The following is a 10,468-nucleotide window of genomic DNA, read 5'->3' as shown; positions in this document are numbered from 1 at the left end:
TCTAACCTCCCAGAGCGACTCGGGCTATGAGACGCCGTAGTGAAGGGCTCCGGAAATTTCGACCACTTGGGGTTCTTTAACGTGCACTGACATCGCACAGTAAACGGGCCTCTAGAATTTCGCTTCCATCGAAATTCGACCGCTGCGGTCGGGATCGAAACCCACGCCTTTCGGGTCAGCAGCCGAGCGCCAAAGACTGCAGAGACTGCATTGTAGAAATGCGGAAGCATTAGCGTTTGCCGCTATGTCGGTGGCTCAGCCTTTCAACACCTACTTTCCCTCTCCGTTAACATCCGATCGCCACTCTTCGATCTCCGATGCTATCACTAGAGGATGTGTACTTTTTGTTGCTGTACTCTGATTGGCTGTAGGCATGACGTCATCAGACGTATGGATGACGTCACAATATTTTGGCGTCACATGGCCTCAATGATTAGTTCCATTGGCTAATCCCATTAAGTCCGTAGTATACACGCCAGGTGTCGCAGCTAAATGACACCAAGCTTTAAATAAAAGACGAGTGTTCTAGCCCAGTGAAACCACCAGTGAAACCAACTGAGGGTTGTTCAGTGTCGCATTTCCTAGTCAGAAGTATCCTTTTTTTGATCTTTAAAGTCAATTAGATGGTTCTAGATAGCCGATTTTATAGTTATTGAGGAAAGAAGTGTCAATGGAAAAGTTGCAGATCATCTCGAAAAACAGCTAGCAGCGTTGTTTCCACCAAGGTACGATTGACGTAGCTTCATTTACTGGCTTTAAAAGGAAGCCATCGCGTAAACAGCTGTTGGCTCACATCTCCGCCCCAATGTGCACACAAAGGCTCATCGGGGGGCTCTCTTCAGAAGAAAAAAGGATTTCGTTCTCTAACACATATCTTGCGAGGTTCAAGTTCCACCGTTGTCGCGTGGTGTTGTCTATTGTGCGAGTTATGGTTTAAGGCAGGTAAAAAACTACTTTACGTAAACGGTAACTTTGCACGAACGTTTGCGTCAGCTGATTTTAAGTCAAAGGTTGAAAAGTTAGCTAATTAGACATAATTATTATCTATGAATAACGAAAAATGTACTGCTATGTCAGCGACTGTAAACAAACCACACTGGATTTCACGCCGCTGGAACATTCCGTGGTTGGTTACATTCAGCTAGGACACTTGGTGTCTATATATATATATATATATATATATATATATATATATATATATATATATATATATATATATATATATATATATATACACCTGGGATGGTTCCTTACAATCGGTTGTGCAGCGTGCCACAAAGCAGGCTTCAGACAAACGTACGAACACACTATGTCTTAATGCCCGGAATGGCCACTATTCATGCTCCCGCACTGAAACCGGAGGCCTGAACACAATGGACTAAGTAGCTCTCCCCCCCCTTTCTTAACGACATTGTGCCCTTTTTTGCAATGCGCAGGTTCCCCGTGTTATTGTGCGCATGCTCACCAGTCTGGCGATGCTGCTCACCTTGGCGGTGATCGTGGTCGGCATTCACATGTACGCGCGCACAGCAGATATGACAGAAGACACACTCTCGGTTGGTGGGAACCAAGTCAACAAGTTGCGCAAGCCTGACCCGCGCATCTTCGACATGACGCTGGGCCCGCCACCTACGGATGCACCTGCGCCTCACCAGGTGACTCGGCTGCACTATTCAAAAGTCTTGGACAGGTATTCATTTATTCGGAACGCCGTGGTCGTGGAGATAGTGTGCTGCATGATGGCTTGCGGCAAACAGAACTTAAATGATTTTAGTCACCCTTGTTAGGGAGTGAGCTTGCAGCACGCCGTATAGGTCACGCTAGACTTAACTTTGTTCTCTTTGGGTTTTTAGGCGAATACTCACCTACTGGCGAATGCTCACCCACTGGGTTTGTAGGTAACATGGGCTGATCGAGAGCACTATTTTTTTAACTCCTCTGATTTATGGCGCTCTCTAGATATATTTCTATTTAAAAGGAAGATTATTCTTTTTACACTTGTAGTATAGGCGAGATGATTTGATCGGTGTTGGTTGTCGGCCTTACGAGCACTGCAGTCATGAAGCCTTGAATACAGCAATCTACTCATAGCAGGAGCAACTGCGACTACATTAGGTATCAATAGACTTTTCCTAAAAACGTATGGCTAATATTAAAGTTATTTATTTCTAGGGCTCCTTGAAGATGAAAGATGCACCCAGTTCACCCGAGACGCATACCACCACCCAACCGCCAACGGAAACGCGTTCACCAACAACTGAGAGCAGCGGAGGCCATACGACCCGCACTACCAGCAAGACCAGTCTTGGGAACATGACCACTGAGAAGCCGACGCCGACACGGGTGCCCGAGCAAACCACAGCGCCTGATCGGTCACCAGGCGCGAACGAAACGGCTTCAGACAAGCAAGGCATGAAGGATCCACCCGTCCCTACTACTAACGTCAGTGATTCCCCCGTGCGTATTGCAACTAAACGAAGATAAGCGCACGCGAGTGGTGCTGACTGGTAGGATACACCCGATGGTCAAGTAGTAGTAGGGGTTGATTAAAATAATAATAAAAATAAAGGAAAAGGTTTTCGCTAACCCCGCCATCTGCCACCGATACTGAAGCACCTAAGCTTGGACAGCGGAAATAAAGGATAGCTGGCAGAATGGACAAATGAAATGAGAGAGGTGAGGGGACAGGCAGAGAAAATAGGGTGGAGAGGTAGTATACACAAAAACTATTTACGCAATAATAAATATGTACAGGTTGCGCGCGTGATTAGTTCATGATGAAGCATCGAAGGTCAAGGTAGATTACCACCTTCAAAAACTAACGCACAACTATGTTTATCATGGCTTTCATTTCCTGTTTTGAACACGTAAATCGATTGCCCGCCCTCAAGAATTATGAGTCCTTAGTTCCGTCACGTACAGCTATCCTCTGCGGAGAATTATTAGGAAACGTCCAGACGGTTGTGGGTCGCGCAGATTTCATTTTCCGTACATTTTAATATTGTGTGTAATGCAAGCCATTATTAGCTTTAGTTCTACTACACCAAACCAAGTATTTTCTAAACACCCGTGGCCGCAAATATAATGAATATGTCTAGTTAGATGGTGAAAAAAATCCCAACGACCCATCTCGATGTTTTATTAAATGCTGTTTCTCGTCCCCTCCTGGAAGAGTTAATTGATTTTTTGTATCTTAGCAACTGACTGGCGCCTAGTAAAGCATTTAGAAATTAGCTTTACAACCACAAAAAAACAACTATGGCTTGAAGGTTGCAATTAACATGTAAGACTAATTATAAACGACGCGTACTAAAAAGAACCGCTCGAACCATAATGCTTGTTCAAAAAGAAATAATTTCCTTCGTCAACTTTAAACATGAGCACAAAACGTATCACAAAAATCAGAGGTAGCATGCATGTATACAAACTCCATCAACATGGACGGCGAGGTGTGTTACAAACAACTAGAAAGGTTTAATTGCACCGTAATGTAGTGAGAGACCTTTTTGGGGAGTGGAATAAGCGACGGAGTTGGGAAAATTGCGAGTTTTCATCGCACGTGACATTGCAGTTGAGTTAAAACGTGTTTTTGCCCGTTGATACACAAACTGAAACGAATCCCGCCAATTTTATTTTTTGCCTAAGGTAGTCTGAAAACTCCTCCTGAAGATAGAAAATATTTCACAAAAGTAGCTTAAGCCTCATTTTGGGCTGCCAGGAACGTTTACCAGTAACTTTTTTTGTCACACTGCAGAAGGTAGTTTATTCCTTCTATTCTCTTAATTCTTCTGTCCACGTTAGGTCCGCTGTTCGTTAGATTTCGGTAGATTTTTTTCAGTTTTTAATGGACATGTAACGAAGTGTCTAGGAGAGCCTCAAACTGAATTCTTCATTTTATCTTTTTTGGCAGTACTGTCTGCATAGTGACATGGGGCTAGTTTCTTCTGGTCTCAGCAGAGTTTTGACATATATGTGCCAAAGTGTAACACAAAAGTCCTAAAAAACGTCTTTTACTGCATAGGACACGATTAGCATTGTTCTGCGGTATAATATTGTTTCATTTTTAGCAATTTTCTCGAGCTCAACTTCTAGCACGGAGCAAGTCAAGTCTTCCTCCGTGGCTTCTAGACTTGCGCGCCGTAAGGCCGTGACAGTGCCATGTGTACCCGTTTGTCTTCCACAGAGGGCGGTATATTTTGCCTAACAAGCCTGATTCAAACCACTGATTTTAACTCGACCTAGAGCAAGTTTCAAAGCAATAACATGCGTATCAAAGACTGTAACGTATCTGAAGTCCACGCTAGGCTGAAATAAAAATCATAACGCATTTTTGCAATCTAAGCCTAAAATATATTGACTTCAGTCTCGAGGCAGACCAGTGTTTCAGTTCGGCTAGTAAAGTTTTTCGGCATTTCCGCACACCACCGGCTTTGGAGAGAATATGTCTTTCGCTCCGCAAGTACCTATCTATGCCTGTTCTTTATCCTCTATATCAATGAACCATCGGCTGTTGAAACAAGTTTGGAAAAGTCCTTCCCCATTTCGGGCTCACAGTGTTCACGCGATATGACCCCAGCCTATTAAAAGTGTTTTTAGACTTAACGCAGTATTAATGGCGGAGCGTATGCAGCGACGAAGAAGGGAGAAATAAGGTTTTTTGCGCTGGAACATTAGGCTGCAGCAGCAATATTCCTCTCATATCTGTGGTATCGTATTCTGTAGTTATGTTTGTATAAACTAGGTGGCGCTAGGCATGCGCCCTATCTGGTCAGCTGACTCGCACATCTGTATATATATATTCATCATTGAACTGGAATAAAAGGGAGTTGGTCGAAGTATGTACGTGGCGGGTGCTTGACGTGGTGGTGCTCCGGCTGCTCCGGGCAGTCGGACCGGGCAGTTCCCCAACGGTACGGGATACAACAGTTGGCGACGAGTGGTGAAGTAACCGAACGCGGAAGCAATGAGCCTGCATCAACCGCCCGAGTTCCTGCCGACGCCCGGGAAGCCCGCCATTCCTTGGACGCAGTGGCACCGCCTTTTCAAGAACTATCTCCTGGCGTCCGGGAGCGACGCTCACCCACCTGCGCGCCGTAAAGCTTTGCTGCTACACTGTTTGGGTGTGGAAGGCCAACGCTTGTACTACGCGTTGCCGGAGGAGAAATCGTCGACGCCGCCTACAGAAGGAAAGGAAGGAAGCGGTACGAGCGACGAGTACGATGCAGCGGTGGCTACGTTGGACGCTTACTTCACTTCTAAAACGAATGTCGTCGTGGAGCGGCATCGGTTCGGACAACGCACCCAACTGCCCGGGGAGACTGCAACAGCGTTCGTCACGGCGTTGCGTGAGCTGGCATTAAGTTGCGACTTCGGTAAGCAGGCTGACGATTTTATTCGTGACCAACTTGTAGCGAAAACGTGCAACCCTGTTCTTCGGGAACGCTTACTGCTTGAAGGCACTTCGCTCACTCTTGAACGCGCACTGGCTATTGCAAACAGTATCGAAGAAGCCACGAAATACTCACTTGAGCTGCAGTCATCGGCTGCGAGCGTTCAAAAGGTCGAAAAACATCGGATGCCATGCCGTTCAGAAACGCAGTTACCGCGTTCGCAGCAGCCGAAGTCCTGTTTCCGTTGCGGGTCTTCAGGGCATCTTGCAGATTCCAAGACATGCAAGGCGCGGGGTAAAACTTGCAGCAAATGTGGCAAACGAGGACATTTTCAGCGTGTCTGTAGAAGCGGCATGCCTGACGAAAGGGCCCTTGCTGTCCGAGAAGTCGACACCTGCAGTGCATCCGGCGATCTCAACGTGTTGCTTCTCGACCGGCAGTGCAAAGGAGGGATACACACAGAAGTCTTCGTACAAGATGTTCCTATACGTTTCCTCGTAGACACGGGTTCTGCTGTCTCCATTCTGTCGAACGCCACGTATTCAAGGTTGAAACGCTTCCCTTTGCAGCCAACATCAGCGTCACTCTACGATTTCTCTCGCCGCAGAATAACCATCGAGGGGTGTTTCACGGCGCCAGTCATCTTCCAGGATCGGCAGGCCGACATTCTCTTCTACGTCGTCAAGGACGGTACTGACATTCTCGGAATCGACGCTGTCGAAACGCTGCGTCTGCAAATCAACGGTACGTCATTGCAATGCACCCATATTACGCAAGCGCCAGAAGGCCTTGACAAATGCATTTTTAATGTGCAAGAAGTCGACTTCCTTGGTCACAGGATCAGTCACAAGGGAATACGCCCTTTACAAAGTAACATTGACGCCATCAAGGCTGTGCCAGCCCCAACAAATGTCGGTACTCTGCGCTCATTCTTGGGCATGGTAGGCTACTACGCCAAATTTATACCTGACTATGCGGTGGTTGTCGAGCCTCTTCGAGAGTTGCTACGTAAGAATGCCACATTCACATGGAACCCTGCAAGACAAGCTTGTTTCGAGCAACTGAAATGTTCCCTGGCCACAAGATGTTTACAGCTATTTGATCCTGCGGGTGACATTATTGTCACTACGGATGCCTCATCCATTGGCTTGGGAGCAGTGTTGCAACAGACAAGGAATGATGAACTGGTGACGATTGCTTTTGCTTCTCGCAGGCTTACTTCACAGGAACAGAAGTATTCTGTAGGGGAATTGGAAGCCCTTGCTTGCTTGTGGGCATGCGAATATTGGAGAGTGTACCTTTGGGGTCGTTCATTCATATTACGCACCGATCACCAGGCTCTGGTCACACTCCTTAGTACAAAGGGAGTAGGTCGCCGACCGTTCCGGATTGCGAGGTGGCACGCCAGGCTGTTGGCATACAACTTCACGATTGAATTTCACAAGGGTGACAAGAATACTGTTGCTGATGCTCTTTCAAGGATGCCCCTTCCAGGTCGTGTGGAGGAAGAGGAAGAAGAGACTGTTTGTGTTGTCTCAACATGCATTACTCATGAAGAGTTTGTCATTGAAACGATGCAGGACCCGTTGCTGCAGCAGGTTATAAAGTGGGTGACATCGGCATGGCCCGCAGTGAAGATGTTGCCTGCCGAAGCAGTTCCGTTCTACCGGGTGCAAACTGAGCTCTCAGTCGTTGGAGACCTCCTGCTTCGTGGTGACAAATTTGTAGTACCTTCGTCCCTCGTAGCACGGCTTCTTGACGCAGCCCACGAGTCTCATCCGGGAATAACGAGGACAAAGCAGGGACTACGTGAGCAATACTGGTGGCCTGCTATGTGCAAGCAAGTAGAACAATTCATTGCATCCTGCGCGGTATGCCAATCTGTTGACAAGTCTGCAAAACCCGTGACACCACCTCTGCAGCCAGTTGCATTCCCATCTGCACCATGGCAGAAGCTAGGCATCGATATTGTGGGCCCTTTTTCCGAAGTGCCGGCAGATTGCCGTTTTGCCATTACAGCCATCGATTACTACAGCAAGTGGCCTGAGGTTTGTTTCTCAGCAAGGGTGACAACTGCAACAGTCATCTCCTTTCTGCGAAGCATCTTCAGCAGGGAAGGATATCCAGACGAGATTGTGAGTGATCATGGTGCTCAGTTTACAGCCTTGGAGTTTGACAGTTTCCTCAAAGAACGTGGCATCGCTCATACGTATTCGGCAGTCTATCATCCGCAAGCTAACGGGCAGGTAGAGAGGTTTAATCGAGTACTCAAAGAGTACGTTCAAGTCTGCGCACAAGAACATCGGCCTTTGAAGGAAGCTATCACCGAATACCTGGGAGTCTACCGTTTCACACCGCATGCGACCACAGGAGTGAAGCCTTCCGTCCTTCTTCACGGCCGTCATCCCAGAACAAAACTTGATCTTGTAGGAGCGCCAGGTAAAGAGTTTTTTCAAGATCCGCAGGCAGCGATGAAGTCCATCCACAGCAGAGTAGCACAAAGGCAACAAGCAAGTAAGACTTACACTGACCGTCGACGAGCTGCAAAGTACTCTCCATTAACAACAGGTCAACCGGTGAGAGTCAAGTTGCCTGGTCACGTGCCTAAGGGCGCTCTGAGCTACTCGAGTCCATTCACCATTGTGGACCAATGTGGTCAAGATACCTACAAGCTCAATGATGGCCGCACATGGAATCGGAGTCGGCTGGTACCTTGCCCCCAACCAGTTCCACCACCTACAGTTCCGAAAAGTTGTTCGCCTGAATCAGCAAAACCACTTGGCGAACCACAGCAGGAGAACCACGACCCACCCCAGCAGCCATCTGTTCAGACGCCAGTTGAAAGGGACGTTCCAGGACTGAGGCATTCGACGAGACAAAGAAGACCACCAGTGTGGTTTAAAGACTATGAAAGACATTGAGTGTTTATTGTGTTTTCCCAGTGTTAGTTGCTAACTCTTTTGAGGGGGAATAATGTGGTATTGTATTCTGTAGTTATGTTTGTATAAACTAGGTGGCGCTAGGCATGCGCCCTATCTGGTCAGCTGACTCGCACATCTGTATATATATTCATCATTGAACTGGAATAAAAGGGAGTTGGTCGAAGTATGTACGTGGCGGGTGCTTGACGTGGTGGTGCTCCGGCTGCTCCGGGCAGTCGGACCGGGCAGTTCCCCAACGGTACGGGATACAACAATATCCTGACGGTAGTGCGGAGAGACAGGAAGAGGTAATCTGAAAAAAATTGCCAGTTATTGTAGAAAAACATAGTTCTACTTTCATCTCTGAAGAATGTTCACTTACGCTAGTGTTCACTCGTAGAGTTTTCAGCAAAGCAACCGGATTACTAATGCGATCGTAACCGCTGCCGACCGTAATATTACTTTCAACAGCTTTTCCGCTCCGTCACTCCTGGAAAGCTTGCCAAAATTAACAGTTCTCGCCTGTTTACACACATCATATTCTTAACACGGAACATATCCGTGAACATATATCCTTTGGAGCGAGTTCGTTCGGCATGTTCTTAATCATAATCCGCCGGATGGGCAACAAGACTAAGTCAAGAAACACTCGGATCGGCTCAAGGTTCATCCATCCGTATGCGTGCTTCTTCACTTTTGGGAAGCACATGACAAAAGTAACACATGAACCTCGCAAAAATATTCGATGTCCACTCGGGCCATGAGCTCCGTAGCCTATATATTTGGGAAGGAAACTGTGCATCTGCCCCAGTCAGCACTAGCGCTGCTTATGTGCTCAGTACCATCCACTGCCCAGTAACTTACCATGGTAGAGAGCCACGCTAGGAGCGGATAATCAAAGCTTACTTCTCCGCATGCAGAGCAGCAACGACAAGGATGGCACAGTCTGCCCAACCGTCCACAAGTCCTTCTGCAATGTCAACGGAGCGGCGCAGTTCTTCTATGACCCGGACGAAGGATCGTGCCTATCTGCGACAGTGCAGAGGGCTCACGTGTGCAACCGCAGTCCGAACCAATTCGCCTCCATCGAGGACTGCTTGGCGGCCTGTGTCAAGGGCCGGTGGGCTCCTGAGCACCGTTGCGTTCAGAAGCCGCGGTTCGTAGCCTGCACTGCTGAAGACGCTCGCGGTGACTGGTGGTTCCACGACGGCCGCAAGTGTGTCCCATGGTCCTTTGCGGGTGGCAGATGCCCGCTGGCCTCGGCACCCGTCTTTGATACTGCGGCCGTGTGCGGCGCGCAGTGCAACGATTCGCGGACACGTCGGGAGCGGGGATGCCTGCTGCCGGTGTCACAGTTGTGCGAACCTTCGCAGCTTCGCCTTCCGTTTTTTGCCGCTCCATCGGTGACGGATAAAGGCACCGCGTTCCAGTGTCACAGGGTGGAGTGGGAATTTCTGCTTCGACACCGATGTTTATTGGGCTCCAACGCCTTCGTCAACCGGGATGAGTGCCACGAAACCTGTCGCCGTCGAACGCGACAATATTGACTGTTTTGTAGCGCTTCCTTCGGGAGTTGTCAAGATCGACATGAGCTCAGCTCATATATCTCTCTTTGTACAACAAAGCACATTATTCTTCGACACCTTGGATTTGAAGGCTTTTCTTCGCTTCAAATGTGGTAGCGTTTCTAAGAGTGAGTACCATAAATGATGCTTTTGTTTTTACACGTTCACAATGCTACCTTACTTTAGCGCAATTCAGATCTTTTCGGATGTCCAGAACGAATAATCGCAAATTTCATCATTTCGATTCAAAACCCCATGTTTATACATTACTGCAAGGGTAAGCTGACAGTAAAAACGGCAGAAATTCTACATAACTCGATTAGGAGCCACGTTCCTTAATTACTGACAACGAATACTTAAGAGGGGGCGCTTGGTTCTACAGCGTCACCTGCACAACATGTGTTGCCTGGACATACGACTCCGGGTGACGTCGCAGCGGCTAGTTAGAAAACACATCCGGCTTTTCCGCCCATATCTGCCAAGGGTGACAAAGCGTTTGTGTATACCGTCACCGTTTCCATAGGCACGCCAAAGTTATGTGCAGCAGCTGTTGGGTTTTGCTAGTGAATCATTTTATGCTGTGTGAAAAATA

At 47.8% G+C, this 10,468-nt stretch overlaps 1 protein-coding gene across 1 annotated transcript; it reads left to right on the top strand.

Annotated features, from left to right (window-relative positions):
- Positions 1-1,610: 1,610 nt before the first annotated feature.
- Positions 1,611-9,944, top strand: LOC144128133 (uncharacterized). The gene is made up of 3 exons (XM_077661223.1): positions 1,611-1,655; positions 2,173-2,457; positions 9,232-9,944. Exons 1-3 carry the CDS (start codon positions 1,611-1,613, stop codon positions 9,856-9,858), a joined length of 957 nt encoding a protein of 318 aa, XP_077517349.1. The 3' UTR covers positions 9,859-9,944.
- The last annotated feature ends 524 nt before the right edge of the window (positions 9,945-10,468 follow it).

The sequence above is a fragment of the Amblyomma americanum genome, chromosome 1 (assembly GCF_052857255.1).
Source record: "Amblyomma americanum isolate KBUSLIRL-KWMA chromosome 1, ASM5285725v1, whole genome shotgun sequence".
NCBI lineage: Eukaryota > Metazoa > Arthropoda > Arachnida > Ixodida > Ixodidae > Amblyomma > Amblyomma americanum.
This window is presented reverse-complemented; position numbering and strand designations above follow the sequence as displayed.